Source organism: Phoenix dactylifera, chromosome 8, assembly GCF_051530095.1.
Source record: "Phoenix dactylifera cultivar Ajwa chromosome 8, Ajwa_hap1_PhDact_Kaust_v1.1, whole genome shotgun sequence".
Lineage (NCBI taxonomy): Eukaryota > Viridiplantae > Streptophyta > Magnoliopsida > Arecales > Arecaceae > Phoenix > Phoenix dactylifera.
The window spans coordinates 28545596-28564414 of record NC_143197.1 but is presented as its reverse complement, the minus strand read 5'-3'; the positions used below and the strand labels follow the sequence as shown (position 1 = coordinate 28564414).

Here is an 18819-nt window from a genome sequence, read left to right as displayed (position 1 = left end):
AGCTGGAAGGTGGGGCAACAAGAAGACCTTCTCTATTGCATCCTTTTACCTCTTTCTGAACACAAGGGAGATAAAATGCCACTTCGTTGCATCTCTTTGGAGCCTTCAAATACCCTTAAAGATAAAGTGCTTTCTTGGTTATGCTGGAAGAAACGACTAAACATAAGGGATCTAATAGGGAGGAAACTTTGGAAGCATTTGGGTGGTCATATCTTCTATCCGCAGATACCAGAAATACCAGAAACAGTGGACCACCTTTTCTCTTACTGTATTCTCTTTTCAACAATACGGAAAGCAATTTGTTCTGCACCAAGTGTGCTACAACCAGGTACTAATTTTCCACGAGGGAGTTGGAAAATCAGGAATTTTACAAAACAAACATAGGCGGTGCTCATGTTAATGGATGCAGTGGCCTAGTCATGTTCGAAAGAAAGGAATACAAGAATTTTTCTTCAGAAACGCTCTTCGGAAGCATCGGTTGCAGTTGATGGACTTCGATACTTAAAAATGACTAGTCCTTCATCTGTAACATCAAGTTGCTTTCTTCCTTTGCTGGAATTTTGTCCAAGTTTAGAAATCTTTCCAATCTGCTTTCAGATAACTAAATATGGAGTTCAGTCTAAACAACAAAAGCCAATGATTTGTTATTATAGTCTCTAATCTCTCACTGAACAAGAAAGGATTAATGGATCTGCAGAAATTTATTTGGGCAGCAGAACACTCTTGGTTAACTTGGTTGCAGTCTGCTACTTCTCACCAGCCTCTTTGGTCTTCTACTCGATGCCCTGTTGGCTGTTGATGATCCTAAACATGTCCAAGTGTGGAGGAAGTTTAATTGCTAAGAGAGCCAGCATACCGTCGGCCTCTGACACTGCTGCAACCTCATAAGTCCGAGAACTTAGCTGGCTTTCTTATGGTATTGGCTATGCTGAAGTTTGGGTTGTCCCTTCTCTTTGATGGCACATCAGTTTGATTGGCACTTTCACAAGGTACCTAACGTTGAAGCATTGTTCAAATTAGGGCCAAGACTCAAAGCTCTGTGCATATACTGACCATTCTTTATATTAGACTCTCGTTTCTTCTCACATAATCTTTTGTGCTCTGTTACCTTCTTTGGGTCAGCAACTTCTGCTATGCCGGCCAACCTTGTATTTTCTTTTAAACTTCCATTTTAATAAAAGCTAGGTGGTAGTTTCTCTGTTGCCTCCCTTATCATCAAAAAAAGAAGAAAAAAGAAAGAAAAAAAAGATTGCGCATGCACACGAAAAAATAATTGTGTTTGCGCATCAAAGGAAAGACAAGGAGTCCAAAGATTTTGTTCTACATAACGTTCCATTTTCATTTCATATTCCTATTTTCCACTTTCTAGTGATCAAAAGAGTTCAAAAGGAGTTGTTGCTTTCCTTAACATATACCTCAAAGGAGATTTTTATTGTTATTTCTTTTATGTGCTCATACAATAGCATGAGTTTTATCGCATTGCTTACTACATATTTACTATGACATCCTTAGAATAACTATAATTAGCTCACTAAAAGATTTAGATAGCAATCTCTTGAAATTAGCGAGCAAATCTACCAATCAGCCAATTATTCACCATATCTACTACCTTGATTTTCTTTATAGCAGATATCTCTTTTTAAATTAACCCTCTCCAAGAATGAGATAACCATGAGATTTAGAAGCATTGGTGTTGGACATGCATAAGAATGAAAGGAAAATAAGTATACCGGCGATGGACCGATGAAATCCCGAATCCAACAATCGTGTCCGAAGTTTGAACATGCACAAAGCCACGAACAAAATACTTTTCTCGTTAAAAGAAAAAGATAAACGAAAAAATAATGAAATCTTTTTGTTCATTATCCGATCCGAGGCAATGCAGACCGGCACATGGTTTTCGCCGGCCCATATGGTTTCCGCGCGCCGATTAGGTGGCCCACCACTCCGGTGGGCCCCGTCATAGAAGTATTAGAAAAACGCAAGCCACCGCCCCTCCTACTGCTTGTCGTAAATTTTTTCTCGTCCCTACGTTGGCGTCATCGTACCTCGTTCTTTCCTTCCGATCCGCCCCCACTTTGTTCTCTTCCGGCGAGGGACAAGTCCTCGTCTTCGTATCCTCCAAATCCAAGCAGAAAACAGGAATCAAAACCCTAACCATCGTTCCATCCGATCCAAGATCTCTTCTTTTTAAGAAAACCCTAGCCGTCCCCCTTGATTCGCCCGCCAAAGATCAGAATGTTCCAGTTTAATAGATCTTAACGCCTTAGATCTTCTTCCTTACTCCGATATCTTCTCCCCCTTTTTCTCTTCTCCGATCGAGGGTGGGATTGTTAACGCTGATCTCTGCTAGAAGGCTCCAGTAATGAGGGTTTATGTTCGTCTTTGTTCCGATCTCCGAACTGGAGTCATCTGCGATCTCTCTCCTTCGAAAGGTTAGATATTTGTGTATTAAAGTAGATTTTGTAAGCTGGGAATGGAGAGGATTGGAGCTCTGGCGGCGATCCTCTTGGTTTTGGTTGTGGCACCAGTGCCTGATGCTTCGTCTCGTATTCTAATGGCCGATGGAAGGGGAGGCGGGAAGATCGACTCGGAAAAGGTAAAAACTTGGCTTCTTCTTTCCCACTGTTCTCGACTTGGGGCTTTAGGAGTCGTCTCATACGCTGCAATTCTTGGGCTTTGGGAATGTATCCAGGTGTCTCCGTCTCCTACTCCGAATCCTTCACCAGAAACCAGCGTTTCTGGGTCGAGCCAGAAACCGCAGGAGAAATCACACGTATCCCCTTCACGCGCTACGAATTCCTCTACAGGGGACCCTGACGGAAGTGAAGATCTTACCAAGTCGGGAAGCCCTACGGATAGAAGTCAGGTGGATTCATGTCATGCATCATCAAAAAAATGCCAAAAGGGTGAATTGATTGCTTGTCTTCAATATTCTGAAAATGGTAATACAGATGTTTCTTTGTTCTTGGCCTGTTTATTGTGCAATATGATAATAAATAGCGTTTTTGCTGGATATTTAATTATGCTACCTATATAGTGTCCTATTAGCGGCTTCAGTTTCGTATTTTGTCGTGCTAAGAATTCTCAGTAAATATGGTTTCTGGATGCGATGGGATTTGGGATGGAACCCTACCTCATTAACTTTTGATTTAGTATTCCTGTTTAGTGCTAGAGGAATCATATGTTTGATGTGAAAAATTCTGCAAATTTATGGCAATCCATGTTACCTAGATACTCGCTTCCAGCTCCAAGAATCCATGTTGGATATGTATCTGAATTGGATATTTGTCAGAAACTTGGATACTTATCAAACTTTTTGGCTTCATCTTTTAAATATTGGTAGAGTGTATGACACTTCCAACAATGATTTCAACCAGCTATAGTTATGTTAGAAGGGAACTTTTGTTCTTTTTAGAGATTGGTCAAGAATATAGTTATTAAAATAATTTAGCAAGATGCCATTTTTCTTTGTTCTTAGGCTATTAGGAAAGACCTTCCAGCTAATATCTTTTAATATTTTCTCGTAAGATATATTTTTTAAAAATATAATTTAGTTACTTTTTTTATGTGCTTCCCTGTATCTCTCTTTTTTTCCCCCCGTGCACTGGTCGTATGTCTGAACCCGACTCTCATGTCCATGTTTTCCTCCATGCAGCATTCGTGGTAAGAATGCCATATCCCCTTTTGGCCACATTATATGTGTAAATTTGATGTTTAGGATTTTCAAAAGATTAGGTTTTTTTTTTTCCCCGAAAATGAACTTTTCATGTGCAAGTTTTGGTTCCATTTAACACAGGTTTAATGAGTTTTCATTCTAAGGAAACCCTTGGATTTAGCGGCAGAGGCTTTGCTAGTCCGGTGAAATCATAGATCCCATAGTGTTTTGATTTGTTCAATGTCAAGTGAGGGAGCCTTTGAATATATCATTCTAAGTATGGAAATAAATTTTGTCATTTTGGTCAAGTTTGGAATTCCTTGCTGAGTTAATTAGCTTGTTTAAAATTCAATAGTGGTCTGTAGGCTAGTAAAATTTTGAAAGATTTCTATTTTCTTGTATCTATCGATTAATATGATCATTAGGATTTCTGTCATGGAAAAGAATTGCCAAAGTAGTCCATTTAAGTTATAGATTAAACTAGTAGGTCCTTTGAGATTATTCATATGTATGGCATTCTTTATATTTCCTTCCTTTTTACCGCGTAACTTGTACAGAAATTTGCTGTTTTTTTTTCTAGGGCAGTGCAATTTTTTCCTCCTCAATTGGAAATTTATTTTTAGATTTAAGCCTGCTTTTGATAAGAACTCTTTTTTAGTGTTTGTTTGATAGCAAGATAGGATTATGTCAGACCAGTTTTAAAGGAGAAACATAATGCTTAATGAACAATGGCATTACTGTATATCCAATAAGAACAACAATAGATATATGCAACATATTTAAAAGAGGGAAAATTATGTACACTGTATGCTTATTTGCAATTTACCAAAGATTGATGTTATAAATAGGACATTGGACACTATGGCTCTGCTGATGTTACACCTAGGGATCTTGTCATGATGGTTCAAGGAAAATCATGAAAACTAATTTTATGAAGATCTGAATAGAAGAGATTTGATGGTCTGACGTATATTTCTAAAGATTCAAAATGTTGGAACAAAGGTTTTTTTTTTCACATCAGAAAACAAAAATACTCTAAGGTATAAATCTTTTACATTGTGAATATCCACCGCTCATGGACACTGGCACTGAATTGTTTTCCTTGTAGTGGTGGAGTGTTTGGTTGGGGCTCTGCTTCCATTTGACTCTTTGGGGCGCTTTCCATTATCCAATTATGTCCAAAGTCTATGGAATGTTGAGGGTTTGCTTTATGTTTCATAAACATGATGAAGATCTTCATACCTGCCAGATGACTTTCTAGGTTTGACAGTAAACCCCTCTCTATCCTAAATCTGTATGACCTAGGTTCCAGGATTGTTGTCATGTTGATAGATGAGGAGATCGCAAACATATGTCCTTTCTGTGGAGCCTTGCCAACTTGATGTCATGTTTGTTAGCAAATCCTATTTAATGCGAAAAGGCTTGGACTATGATATTGACAAAATTATGGAGGTTAGGGTTTTTGGAAGTCCTGATTTAAGTAGTGAAGACACAGAAAAGTTACCTAGGATCCGCTTACTCTCTTTACTGAGTGTGTTAGGCTTCTTCAAATCCTTTATTTTTTTTTCTCAAATTTGGAATTTTGTTTTCATGCTTAAGCTATATAAAAACAACAATAGAAAAGCTATTTTTCTTTCCAAGTTCAAATCTGATTGCAAGGTTGGAATGTTTACCTGTTCTTCTGATAATCCTAAACCTGAAGGATTGCTAACATTCTGCATAAAAGAGATCTCAGTTCAAGTTTCTGTCTTCCTTTACTATGAATCTAAGTTGTCCCTAGTGAGGACGTCCTGAACTGTCCCGATATTTGGATGGGTACCTCTGAAATTTGGTCACCATTGATCTTTATTGAGTTACCTAAATCATAATTAATCTTGACCAGTTGATTTCGCCTTGTGTGGACTGAACTGGGCAATTGGGCACTGCTGCTTGGCCGACCTTGTCCTTCCTATACCTTGGTTCAGGTATGAAACCAGACACCCTTCAGTAGCCAAAATTGGATCGTTTTGCCAAATTTTAACCCGTTCACAATTCTCTTGGGTTTCAAAGTTGTTGATGACGGATTTTAATAGCTTTAAATAGGTTTGGTGATTTGCGTAGTTGAACTTTGAAGGTTCGAAAGCGGAAGAGGTAAGTAATCCTGATATTCTTTATTAGTTTTCAAATTGCCACATATTTTCCATGCTTATGATTTATGTGAAATACAAAAATAATATTAAATTCTGATGATATTATGTTTTCTTAAAATTATGGACTAAGCATATAATCTTATGAAACTTATGATTTGTCGTAAAATACTGGTTCCATGAATATTTCAAATTAACGACTTGTTTACGAAATATGAACTTCATATTTATGAAATTTATAATCTTGTTATGAAAAAGAATGATTTCATGATTGTTCTACTGTTAAAGATTTATTTGTGGACTCCGAACTTTATAAAGCTATTTAACATCTTTCAACTTATTTATTCATGCATAATTGAGGAAAATATGTTTTAAGAAAGTATGACTTAAAAAAATATGATTTAAGAAATATAGCTAAAGGCTCTTAGATAGCTATGTATGATTCCTATAAGTAGGATAAGTCGACGTCCAGAGATAGTTCTATACGACCCCACCAACGGATAATAGTTATTGGCGTACTACCTTACCAACGGGTAATAGTAGTTGGCGTATGATCCTGCCAGCAGTTAATAGTAGTTAATATTTTGTCGATTACGGTCCTGTCACAGGTGTAAGATGACCTTAGCATTTAGTTTGAAAGAATTATTATGAACTATGATGTGACAAAATGACAAAGAAATGACTTGATTTATAAAATTGGCATGATTTATGCATATGCCAAAGCATGATTGATATATGACTTATTTTATGATACTATTATATTTAAGTCTTCCATTTTGTGATGGCAGTTATTTTCTCTAAATGATGCATTGATTCATATGAAAACTTATGCTTGATTCTATAAGGTAATATAAGGTTTACTTACTGAGTTGTATAGCTTATATCTCTTTTTATTTTTTTTCTAGAGGAATAGAGTCATTAGGAATGAAGAATGGTTTAGGCTTAGGTTCGCGCTAGCAAGCTTGGTGATTTTGTAGCAGAGTTTTAACTCTTTAATTGACTATAGATTTGTAGTTAATAACTTTCTGAATTTTGAGATTATGGATTCTAGTATTTAAATTTAGATTTAGTTGCTCTAAACCAGTGTTTAGTTAATTATTTAATGAATGATGGATTTGGATCTTTTATTTTATTTGAGATTATGATTGTTGGCTTCGTGCTATTATGAGTTATACCCCTCGGTAGCATGGCCATGTTATGTCCCGGATATGGGGCATGACAATGCCAATCATTTTCCTAACTTTCTATTGTCTCTCAACAAATTCCTTTGGTGAGCATTTGGTTAGACAGTAAACTATATATTCTTACATACCGGATAAAAAAATTGTCATGATGTTGTTTATTCCAATCTCAAGTTGAATATGCCTCTATCTCCCTTTTCTGTTTATAATTTTATTAAGGGCTCATCCTTTTTATCCTCTCTTCTCTTCTGCTGCAGATTCCAAGAAATTATTACTTTTAGTCCAGAATACAGGGGAGAATAATATGACTGTGAAAATTAAAGCATCACCTATCAAAATTAATGATGGGGAGAAACAAATAGCCAATGGGAGTACCACAAAGGTTTGTGCCTTTTTAGCATTTCCTTTTTAACAATAGAAATTGAAAGTTTAGGATGATTTTTTTCCCTGGTCCCTGAATTCCTAAGGTAAGCAGTGATCCATCACATGTGCAGATTATGTCTTCAAAAGGCAAACTTGCTTAGAAATTCTGGATGACAATCAAGTTAACATGCCACCAAGCAAGAGCTTTTCTTTTTTTTTTTTTTTCCTTTTTGTACATCTATTTGTTATTTAAGAAATTTATTTTATATATCAGAATGCTATATAATTAATTCAAACTAAGAATGAAGTCCTTGCCAAGTAGATTATTTAAGGTAAAGTTCTGGTTACTTCTGCTCTTTCTTGTTGCCATGTTCTTCTGGTCATGGGTCCTCTTTCTATGGCTGCTTTTCTTGGTCTGTCGGAGTGGCATTCTTATGGTTAATATGGTTTCCCGTCATTATTAATTTTTATAAATCATAACAAGATTCTCAAAACCTAAGATGTCATGTACTACTGATATTAAAGGATGCTAAAAAAGAAAGCTTCACAACAAGCACTTGTTTTTGAAGTATGATTAATGACGGTAGGAACTGTAAGAGCATTCTTTGAATTTTATTTTATTTTATTTTTTTTGTTGTGATTAACTTATGGATGCTAAAGAGCACTTCCAATCACTTATCAGCAGGCAGCTGACAAGTAAGAGTATTTAGAAATTCTCGGATAAGTTGTCTGTTGCTTGGTTAGGCATCACATGACCATGTGTAAAAATTCAAGATGAATATACCTGATGATTTCCATGCCACTTGCTGCATTATTTTTCTTTTGCATAAATGCATGTAACGTTCACTATTTATTTAATGCAAAATCACAGTAAACTAGAAGACTGCATCTTAAGTGACTATCTTGTTAGTGGATGAATTTCAATTTTGTTGATGTGAAGCCACTTCAATGTTCTTCTATTGTAATAACCAATTGTCAAAGCAAATATGCCTTTAATAGGATGTGATTGAGTTTATTTATTGATGGATGCATGGTATGAACTAGGAAATACCAACAAGAGTGGTGGAGTTAACGTTGTTATATATATGGTTTTCTATATTGACAGAATTGCATGTTTATGGTTGTATTATGCTCAGAAAAACAATCACGAATTATAAAAGATAATGGAAGTGAGATGTTATGGCTCATTTAATTGCACATATTGGGGAATTGTCTTGCCATCTCCTCCCTGCATTTTTTTGGCATTTTCTTGCTACTTGCTCAGCATGACATCAAAACCTGAAATCATTTTCTCGAACCCTTTGCTGTAACTTTGGAAATTCACCATAAAATGCTTCCCAATATGTCACTGTATCTGAGTAGTTCATCCTTCTATGCGGTGATCATATTTTCTTCCATTATATCTGAATAAGTCAACATTCCATGTGGTGGCAGCTATGTTTTCAAATTTGTCTAGATTCAGCCTGTTGTCAGATATTACCACACAGTTGCTATTGGCCAATAATGTCACTGAGTCCAACAAGGCAAAGGCAGCAGTTTGATATCCGCCAAGGACCTCAAGTACTAGATGCTAGTTATCAATTTTATCACTTTGCCCTTGTTGCCGATTGATGAATAGTCTTGGAAAGTGTTTTGGAACCACTCTTCATCCATTGGCCTTTTCAAGAGGTTGGGACTCTTATTGGGTGTGACAAGGATTCTCTCATCCTTCTTTAAGTCGGTTTTGGATCATTGGCGCTGTTGTGGTTCACATTTGGCGTGAGGGTGACCACGCCGGGAGAGTTGAGAGAGCTGCCGGAATATAGAGAAAGAAGGTGAGCCACCTTCCGCGCGACAGTGTACCTGCACAAGGCCTCACCGGTGGTTCCGGTGAGGGCTCTCCGACGCTCAAGTTAGGGTGGAGTTTAGTTAGCCCAAAAAGGATCCCCAAAAAATTTTCTAGGTGTTATCTGATGGGGCTATTTATAGTCTCCGTAGAGGTGCCAAGATGGCGGAGGTATGACCCATCCTCATCATAGGAGTAGATGGATTTTAGACAGATGGTGCGTAGCTAAAGCTTGCTTAAGGCGATTTAGGCCGTTCCTGTGAACGATAAGGCGTTGATAGATGTGACAGGGTATGGTCCCTGATTAATATGTCGTGGCGTGGCCAGCAAGCAAAATATGGTGCGGTGAGGCTGCTGCAGGGCATGGCCGCAACATGTGGACGATGAGATCGACCTTCTAAGGTCGGCCTTCTGAGGTCGGCTCAACCTTCTGAGGCCCTCCAACGCTCAAGTTAGGGTGGAGTTTAGTTAGCCCAAACAAGGTCCCCAAAAAATTTTCTAGGTGTTACCTGATGGGGCTATTTATAGTCCCCGTAGAGGTGCCCAGGTGGCGGAGGTATGATCCGTCCTCATCATGGGAGGAGATAGGTTTTAGATAGATGGTGCGCTGCTAGAGCTTACTTGATGCGCACGGCATACGCCGTTTCTGTGAACGGTAAGGCGTTGATAGATGTGACAGGGTATGGTCCCTGATTGATATGTCGTGGCGTGGCCAGCAAGCAAAACATGGTGCGGTGAGGCTGCTGCAGCGCATGGCCGCAGCATGTGGACGATGAGATCGGCCTTCTGAGGTCGGCTCAACCTTCTGAGGTCGGCTCAGCCTTCTGAGGTCTGCTCGGCCTCCTGAGGTCCGCCTTTTGAGGTTGGCCCAGCTTTTGGCGAGGGCGAGGTCTGCTTGGTTGGAATTGGATAACTGCAGGTTGCTGAGATGTAATTGTGAAAATGTTTTGTGCAACTGCAGGATAAATGACATCAATTGTCAGGTTACTGCAGGTTAATTCGACATTTCTGGCAATCTGGCCATGATACGTATTGTATGGCTCGCCTTAGGACCTTTAGGTCATGAAGTCTAGGCCTTTAATGGATCAAATTTGGATTGAATCAAGGGTTATCCAAGTTCAATTGATTAAGAGATTTATAAAGATTAAAAAATGATAAAAAAAGGAAATCTACCTAATCTGATAGCTCATGAAGCCTAGGTCCGTAACATATGAGATATAGATTAGATCAGTGGTTGTCAGAGTCCAATTAATTCTGGAAGGAGGTTGGGGAAGAAAATCTGCTTGAGCTAACTTGGTAATCTGATAGATTGGTTGATCTGTAGCTCAAGTCTGAAATCAGTTAGAGTTAGATGTGTGATCTCACAATTCAATTGGAATCGCAACCCCATTTGGCTGAAGGTTAGGGTTTGGCTGTAGCATGGAGGACAAAAGGTATGGTGTTAAGCAATGTGCTGAATCCTTTGATGCTACCAACCCTACTAGTGCTGGTTCATGAGTCCATGGTTCAACTGTCTCAAATCTCCTCCTTCATATACCATGGTTCATCGACTCCTCCCATGCCTCAGTTTTTCCTCCTCCTTCAATATCTCACGATTCCTCTCTTCACTAAACTTGAGCCCATGTCACTGTCACTATCTATCTCATCCACCGCTTTGATACATCACCCTGCGCTGCCTTGGACTCAAAGCCCTATTGCCAGTGGGCTCCAACTCAAACACCTGTCACTGTATGTTCACCACTTTTGATGTCAAGCACCCCCATGGCAGTGCTATTGTTCAGTCTCTCAATTATTGTTATTTGCACACTAGTCCCTGTGATATGTAACCCATTGTGCATATGTCCTTTGGTTTAGGTTAATAACTAGAATGAGCATTCCTGTCCATCCTTTTAGAAACTCTCTCTCCCCCCCCCCCCTTTCCTAGAATTTGCAAACTTATAGCCAACTGATTGTGGAAGTTTTAACTTTTTTAAAGCATATGTCAAATTTTGGATCTATATCTTATGAGAATGTTGGTCACTTCTTGATAGTGATTGAAAGAGTAATCATTGCAGCTCTATACATGTGATGGAGGACTGGAGAGGGAATGGCAGAAGATGAAGAAATGAGAGGGATGTAGGATAGACCTAAGGGAATTCCTATATATTCACCTAATATTGTACCAATGCAAATAAGCAGGCAATGAGGCTAGTTCTGAAAGTTAAACTAAAGAAAATATGTTAAAACCTAGATGATTGAATGAATCTAATATGCGATGGAGACATTGATGCTAAAAGAAATATAATGATGCTGGGGGATGCTACTAATCTTCTAAACTAATCTTAGAAATGATGCAAGGTTTGAGCCCAAAGTTAACAATCAACTGAAACAAGTTCACAGGATATCAAGATGGTTGCCATGCTCGGAAGCATTCAACATCCTTTAAGGTTGCTTTGGCTTTGATATAAATCTGCACAACAACCCTATAGGCCTAACAGGCTCATGCAGAAATCAGATCGATCAGCCTTGTTGCTTTGTCCCTCAAGCTGCAAGAGCATGAACGAGTGTAATAGGATGAAGATGGATGGCAGGTTTAGAGTTTAATCTTAGCAGAGCAATCATTTTTTGTTTATAGCCAAATAAAAAGGTTTTGTTAATGGCTTTTGGGGTTAGTTTCAAGGAGAAATAAACAAGAATAGTCACAAATAGATTGATTACTGCAGATACTATGGATTTGAGAAGCATTTTGGGGATTAATGAAGGTTTGGAAAGGTTTCAAACAGGTGCTGCTCAGGATACAGGGATTGGGCCTTACATGGATTGAACACTAGAGACTTTGATAGCATCAAAGCAGATCCTTTTCTCGTACTTTATTGGATCTGCTTTGATAGCAGATTTCTTCTAGCCTGCAGATAGGCCCTAACTAGCAAGTGGATGTTTGCACTAATGGTGTGTCTTGCAGCTTGAGAGAGCAGAAGGGTTGTGGGTGTTCGTAAGGACATAAAGAAGGTGTTGGGATGCAAAACAGGATAGGGTTTTGGCTATTCCAATCAATTAAAGGAAACATAAAAGAGGTTGGATGGGAAAGAGGGTAGAGAGGAGGAACACAATATTATACTCACTACTATTGATTTCACATCTTGAAGAAGCAAAAAAAAGAAAAGAAGTTTTTATTTAACCATGCATAACATTATGTAAAAACTATTCGTCTTTAATCCAAAGACTATTAGTCCTCATTGGCACCTTTGGTAGGTCTTGAAGGACCACCAACCTAGATGATTGACTAGGGTCGGCAGAACCGGTACTGGGTATCGTACCAGTTCTCCAGTGGCACGAGTCGTACGAGTCTGCATCGTGCCGTGCCGGACCTGTACCGACAGAGGAGAGGGCAACACAGATCGTGGGAGAGAAAAAGAGAGAGAGAGAAGGGGGAGAAAGGGCGGAGGTGGCGGAGGCCGGCGTTTGGGCGGGAGACGAGGCCGTGATCGAACCCCTGTTTCATTTGAAATAGAGGAACCAGCCGCAGCCTCGCTTCCTGCCCAGGCGCCGGCCTTTGCTGGCTCTCCGCCAGCGTCCGCCACTCTCCGCCAGCTTCCCTCCCTCTTCCTTACTCTCTCCTCCGCTCGCTCTCTTCTTTCCTCTCTTTTCTTCTCCTTCTCCGCCTCCGGCAACGGTTTTTGTTTCTGTTACCGGAACCGTACCGGTGAGCTTATGATATGACTCGGAACGGCCGGAACCATTCGGTTCGGGACAGTTCTGCTGTCAACTCGAAGTTACATGGGCTATACCGGAGTCTTCATTCGTTGGAGGTGAATTTCTCCAAGACAAGAGAGTTGATGGGGGATTAATAAGCCTTCAAGACCCACCAAAAGCATGGACAAATAAATATTAGTCTCTTGATAGAAGATGAATTAGATGATGTTATGCACCGTGAATAAAGACTCTTCATCTTTTTGCTCTTTCCTGTCATGTATTCAAGGTACCAGACTTTATGCAGAGTGTGTTCAGTATTCTTATTTCCCCTCTATTTCTTTTCTTATGTTTCTTTTCGTTGATTCCTACCATTATGGTAACCCTAATTTATTTTGGCATCCCAAAGCCTTCTTTACGTCCTTACTAGCACCGCACAGCCATTTTCCTTTTTCCTACAAAACATATTGTTAGTGCAAACATCCAACCACTGGTCAAGGCCTATCTACAAGCCAAAACAGTTTGGCTGTCGTAGAAGATCCTTTTCTTGTAATTTTGCTGATCCTGATGGACCTCCATATTCTCCAGTGTTTAATCCCTGCCAGCTCCAATCTTACTATCCCAAACAGTACCTGTTAGAAACCTTTCCTAACCCCCAAATTGCTTCTTAGGTCAATAGTAACTGCATAAATCAATTTGTCATTACCATTCTTATTTATTTCTCTTTGAATCTAACCTGAAAGCCATTAATAAAACACTTTTATGCAACCATAATTATAACTGATTTCTCTGCTATGATTTAAACCCTAAACCCGGTACATATCTTCATCCTACCAAACTCTCATTATCTCCTACTGCTCAAGGGACTTAGTGAGAGGATTGATCACTATGATTTCTGGGCGAGCATGTTGGCTCTGGGGGGTCGATGTGCGGAATCATATCCAAGCCAAAGGAACCTTAGAGCAATTATATGGTTCCCAGCGTGGTAATCATCTCGAAATCTTATGAGCTTAATGATGCTGCATAGTGGATATTGTGATCTGCATCTGATTTGATTTTAGCTAATTTTCATCTATGTGCTTGAATTTTTCATCATTCCCTGGAGTAATTTAGAAGATTATTAACATTCTGCTGCATCATTATTTTTTGTTTGAGCAATATTATCTGCATCATTCTTATCAACATGTAGAATTTGTCAAGTAAATAGACATTTATTTAAATGATATCCATGTAGGTAAGTTTGTATTTAATGGGCTGTCAGTCTTTTAGTGGTCTGCTTGCTCCCTAATTGTTCTCGCCTTCAAATGGTAGAAAATGCTAAAAATGGAGTCTCAAAAGGCTTGATATTTGAATGATACTAATTGATTTGGGCTTGGATTGGGCAAATTGTGGCATATTGGCACCTAGTTGGTGCATGGCCAGTACAATCAAGAGTTAAATCCTACTCTAGCAATGAATCATTTGCCTCATGCTTGTTATCAATGCTTGTGTATCTTTCTAGATACTGGAGTACAAGGCTACTTGCACGGCTTTGGATGGTTCCATCCTTGTTCTCTTATATCTTTGCAAAGCCATAGATGCATTCCCTTGCTAGCGAACACAATTAGATCTCTTTTGCACTATTAGGTGTTTCTTGGTTAAATAACTAAGCTTAAGCTTTACTTGTAGTATCGTATCTCTATCAAGTGTCAACTTATCGCCACCTTCAAAAGAATCCCCACTTTGTTGTTATGCTCAAGACTAATGGTTTTTGAGGAGCCTTAGCCATTTTGGTTCATGCTTTCTTTATATCATTCCCTCCTCTCCTACCTTTCTGTGTCGTCTATCGAGCTTGTTTCCGCTTAAGGCTTCTTAATGTAGTCCTTCGACATTATCTCTTGATATGTTATTTGTATCTAACCTTATTGCTATAAGGCATCACATAAACCATCTTATAATATTGGTAGTCCTCTTTTTCCATCCTTACCACCTGACCATGCTGTGCGGAGTCTACATGACACCCTGACTGTCTGTATTGTCAAGATTGGGATTGAGTTGTAAATCGTGAAAGAGGTCAGATCGGATGATGTCATGAATTGGATTGCAAATCATAAGATTTTGCTAATTTATATCATTTTTTTTAAAAAATAAAAGATAAACAAAAATTGAAAAAATGAACCAAATGTACTGTAGAACAAAAAGCCATACATACAATATGTGTGGGCCCTGTCATTGTAAGCCTATATATAGCATGTTCAATGAAGCAAACATCATGTCTAGTTATTCAAGATGTTATACTACCTACTAATTCAATTATCCTTTGAGGTAGAATGTGTGGGGGAGAACAAGGGAGTAATTTTAAATGCCATATAGTCAAATAAATTACGGAAATAGGTTTTCACATCATTCAATATTAGAATTAACACAATCAAGTCTGATCTTATGATCCAAGGGACTATGTAACCGCTAGTACAGATCTAGATCTTATTATTCTAACTGATCATGATCAAGAGATGAGATGCAGCTTATTCATTGTCATTTTGATCAAGATCACAAGATCTAGATCGTGTATCAACAACAGTGATTGCAATCAATGCCTGCCATGACCCGAACTATCTAGATCAAGGTGTACCGAACCACATCGGTGCCGAACCAAGTCAGTCAGCAGTTTGGCTCGAGAATCAGTGTGACCAAACCATTCTGAACTGAGCATAACTGCCTGGTTCCACATGGTTTCGAATGGTTCAACTTAGTTCGAGGGTTGAACCAGCCCAGTTATCTTTAAACACTGCATCCCATTCTCGCTCAATTGCGCAGCCTCTCACTCACGATCCTTTACAAGGTCACGACTCGTTGGTAGGGTTTTTGGCTTTTTGCCATTGTTGCTGCAATGGCAACAACCCCCCCCCTTCTTCTCTCCCTCTCTCCTTCTCCTGCCCTCTCTCTCTATCACTCTCCCTCTCACTCCCCCTCTCTCCCTCTCCCTCTCCCTCTATCTCTGACCTCCCATCTCTCTCCTCTTCTCTCTCTCTTTCTTCCCCTCCCCTTGGTTTTGGTATGCATTAGGTCGGTGTGCTATGTGCCAGTATCATACCAAACCGGTAGATGGCTGGTACAGACCCCTGTATTATTTTGACAAAACTCGGTTGCAATGGATTTTTTGTTTTTTTGTTTTCAAATTTTAATTTGTCAATCACTCTGGTAGTTTCACATATATGACCCGTAATTTTTAGTTTGTGTACTTGCAAGACTTTTTTTTCTTTTAAATGTATGGAAAAGATGCTCTTAGGTTGATTATTACCTATGTTGCCTGTTTCAGATTCCAATAAATGCGGCAAAAGGCTTAGAAATGACAATTGTTCTATATGTTGGAAATGAGAGTTGTGCTCTTCAAACCAAGGCTTCTTCTGACTGGAATCCTTTCCAGCTGTTGCCTGCTTATGCTGCCCATCTGACACCCATTTATGGCGCCTACTTTTTGTTTGTTACCATGGTTATTTCTGGAGGTGCATGGGCTTGTTGCAAGTTTAGGAGGGGAAGGAGAGCTGATAGAATACCATATCAGCAGCTTGAGATGGGAACGCAAGCACAGTCTACTTCAGCAGTTGTTGACTCAGACACAGTAGATGGCTGGGATGAGGGCTGGGATGAGGATTGGGATGAGGATGAAGCAGCGCCACAGCCTTCAGAAAAACATACCACAGGAAGTGTTTCAGCAAATGGTCTCACTTCAAGATCTCCCAGAAAAGATGGGTGGGATGTGGATTGGGATGTTTAGTCCCTCAACAAGGCAGAAAGAGAGTTGTTATTTAGGGAGAGGGAAAGGATCATAAGCTATCCCTAGAAGAAAGTTATCGATACTGTGGCTTCCTTGGGAAAAACTTACATATGATAGTGCCAAGAAAAGATGTTCATGTTTAGGATGTTCAGCCTATTTGTGGAAGAAGAAAACAGGAGTTTTGTTGGAAGAAATTTTGTATGATAGATTTTTTCCTTTTTTATGTTTCTAATTGGTGTTTGAACAAGACGTTTGTTAGTTGAATTGGAAACCCTTTGAGGGGCTGTATCTGTTTAGATTGCCGCGAAGGCTTCTGAATTGAGGGGACCTTCCATGCAGACATCAGATGGGATCTGCCTGGCTGCCACCTGCCCATCCTTGATGAGGAGCTTTAATCCAACCTGGACAGTTTTAATGCTACCAATGCTCCACCCATCTGCCAAGTCCATAAGCTATAATAGGTTTCCTCCTGTCAAGAGTACAGAGTGAAGCACCAATACAGCACTAATCACCATCGTTCATGATCTATACTTTTTGAATAAAATAAGCAAAACAATGTGGATTTCGGGATGCTGCTATTTGTAATCTATATTGGGGCCATCCAATGTCTGTTTGAAGTGTTAAAATTATGTACTGTGACAATGATTGTCATTGTACTTTTGTTGTTTGCATGAAAATGCCTCGGATTTAATTAAAGAAGGAAATTAGATGACAAAAGATTTTCAATTGATGTCTGAACCCACCTTATGTCTCAAGTGAGCTACTGTTACGCTTTTCAATCTTGGTTATTTGGCTTAAGATGGCTCTCTTTTTTTTTTGGGCGCACGTGCACAGAGATGCCGCTGGTTTTAATGAACAGACTGTTACTACAGGTCATGGGTGGATTCTGTCTTTGTAATCTATGTATGTAAAGGTCCACACAGCATGCTTATGTTGCTTCTAGGGTTTTTTCTGATCTTTGCGAGATTGTTCCAATAAAATGGAAGAACAAACTTTCTTGGTTGTTGGTGTGAATGTTGTTATCTTGTTTTTATTTGAAAAAGGTTTTCATCGTCATGTTTAAGTTTTAGATATCCTGCAATTCGCTTTTGAGTATGATTCTAAAATTTTCTTTTGACAATGTATGAATAATTGTTATTTCAGTATTCTATTTCTATATCCTCCCTACGAGATTCTGATATAGGAATGTTTAATATTTACCTGCTATATGTTTGTGGTTATATTTATGATAGTACGAAATTTTATGATTCATGATTTGCAATCTTCTTTTTCATCATCTATCATCTGATAACCTTAGAGCAGGATTTATTGCTAGGTTGCCTGATGTTCCTCCTAGTCTTCTGAAAGCATGTCATATCTGATTATTGAAAATTATCTTTCCAAAGTTGTAACTTTGAGGGATAAGTCTTTAGAGCAAGAAGCTAAGGGAATTAATGACACTTGCAGTTGCTTCATCTGTTGTAGCTCCAGCATCACTGGATCGGCACTGCAAACCCTCAGGGATTTGGAGTTGTCATCCGAGTCGAACTTTAATAAAACCACCCGATGCTGTGCAGTTCCTCAGCCCAGAAATTATTCAACCATGGTTCTGCAAATTCAATCTGGTAGAACTTGGCAGATGCAAATTTATATGATGTCCAGGTTGTGAAATATGAATAGCTGGGTTTCTGAAGGATGCCATGGAGATCTTTTGATCATAGTAAACTTTCTCCCACCTCAGTAGTTAAAACACTCTTTTGATGGCCATCTCCAGACTGTATGGTGGTCAAAAACAAAGGAGTACCTTCTGGAAAGTGGAGTACACAAAACAACCTGTGCCCCAAGCCAAGTATTTGCTTCATAACAGTTTCAACACAGGCAATTGATAATCTACAAATTTCACTAGCACCAATAGTTACCATAGTAACATCATAGGCAGTGTTTAGGGGATGTATTAAATTTATCCCATGTGTTTGTATGGTAACAAGAGGTGAAGCATCTTTCGTTTGACCTATCTCGCCGACCGAAGAATCTTGTAATTTTGTTTCCATAGTTTTCCATACCTTGGGTAGGTTTTAACATTTATCATCCATTTGCTGCTTAGCACAGGATTTGTATATTGCAGGCATGAAGATTTAAAAATTTAATGTAGTAAATTGATGATAGCTTGTCTTTTGCGTCTTTCTTGTACAGATTTTGCATATACATGTCTTTCATTTTATTGATAAAGTAACAAAAAAAAAAAAAAAGAACAAAGTGCA

The 18819-nt window shown here is 38.9% G+C and overlaps 1 protein-coding gene across 1 annotated transcript; it reads left to right on the top strand.

The window, feature by feature from the left end:
• The first annotated feature begins 1998 nt into the window (after positions 1-1998).
• Positions 1999-17296, top strand: LOC103706253 (uncharacterized). The gene is made up of 4 exons (XM_008790308.5): positions 1999-2599; positions 2696-2945; positions 7223-7347; positions 16121-17296. The coding sequence occupies exons 1-4, from the start codon at positions 2477-2479 to the stop codon at positions 16577-16579; spliced, it is 957 nt and encodes a 318-aa protein (XP_008788530.4). The 5' UTR covers positions 1999-2476; the 3' UTR covers positions 16580-17296.
• The last annotated feature ends 1523 nt before the right edge of the window (positions 17297-18819 follow it).

Bases quoted from the DNA above. Each gene is read 5' to 3' on its own strand.
- LOC103706253 (XM_008790308.5), top strand. From the start codon at position 2,477: ATGGAGAGGATTGGAGCTCTGGCGGCGATCCTCTTGGTTTTGGTTGTG. The intron at 2,946-7,222 runs GTAATACAGATG...CTTCTGCTGCAG, and splicing joins TCTTCAATATTCTGAAAATG to ATTCCAAGAAATTATTACTT. The intron at 7,348-16,120 runs GTTTGTGCCTTT...TGCCTGTTTCAG, and splicing joins CCAATGGGAGTACCACAAAG to ATTCCAATAAATGCGGCAAA.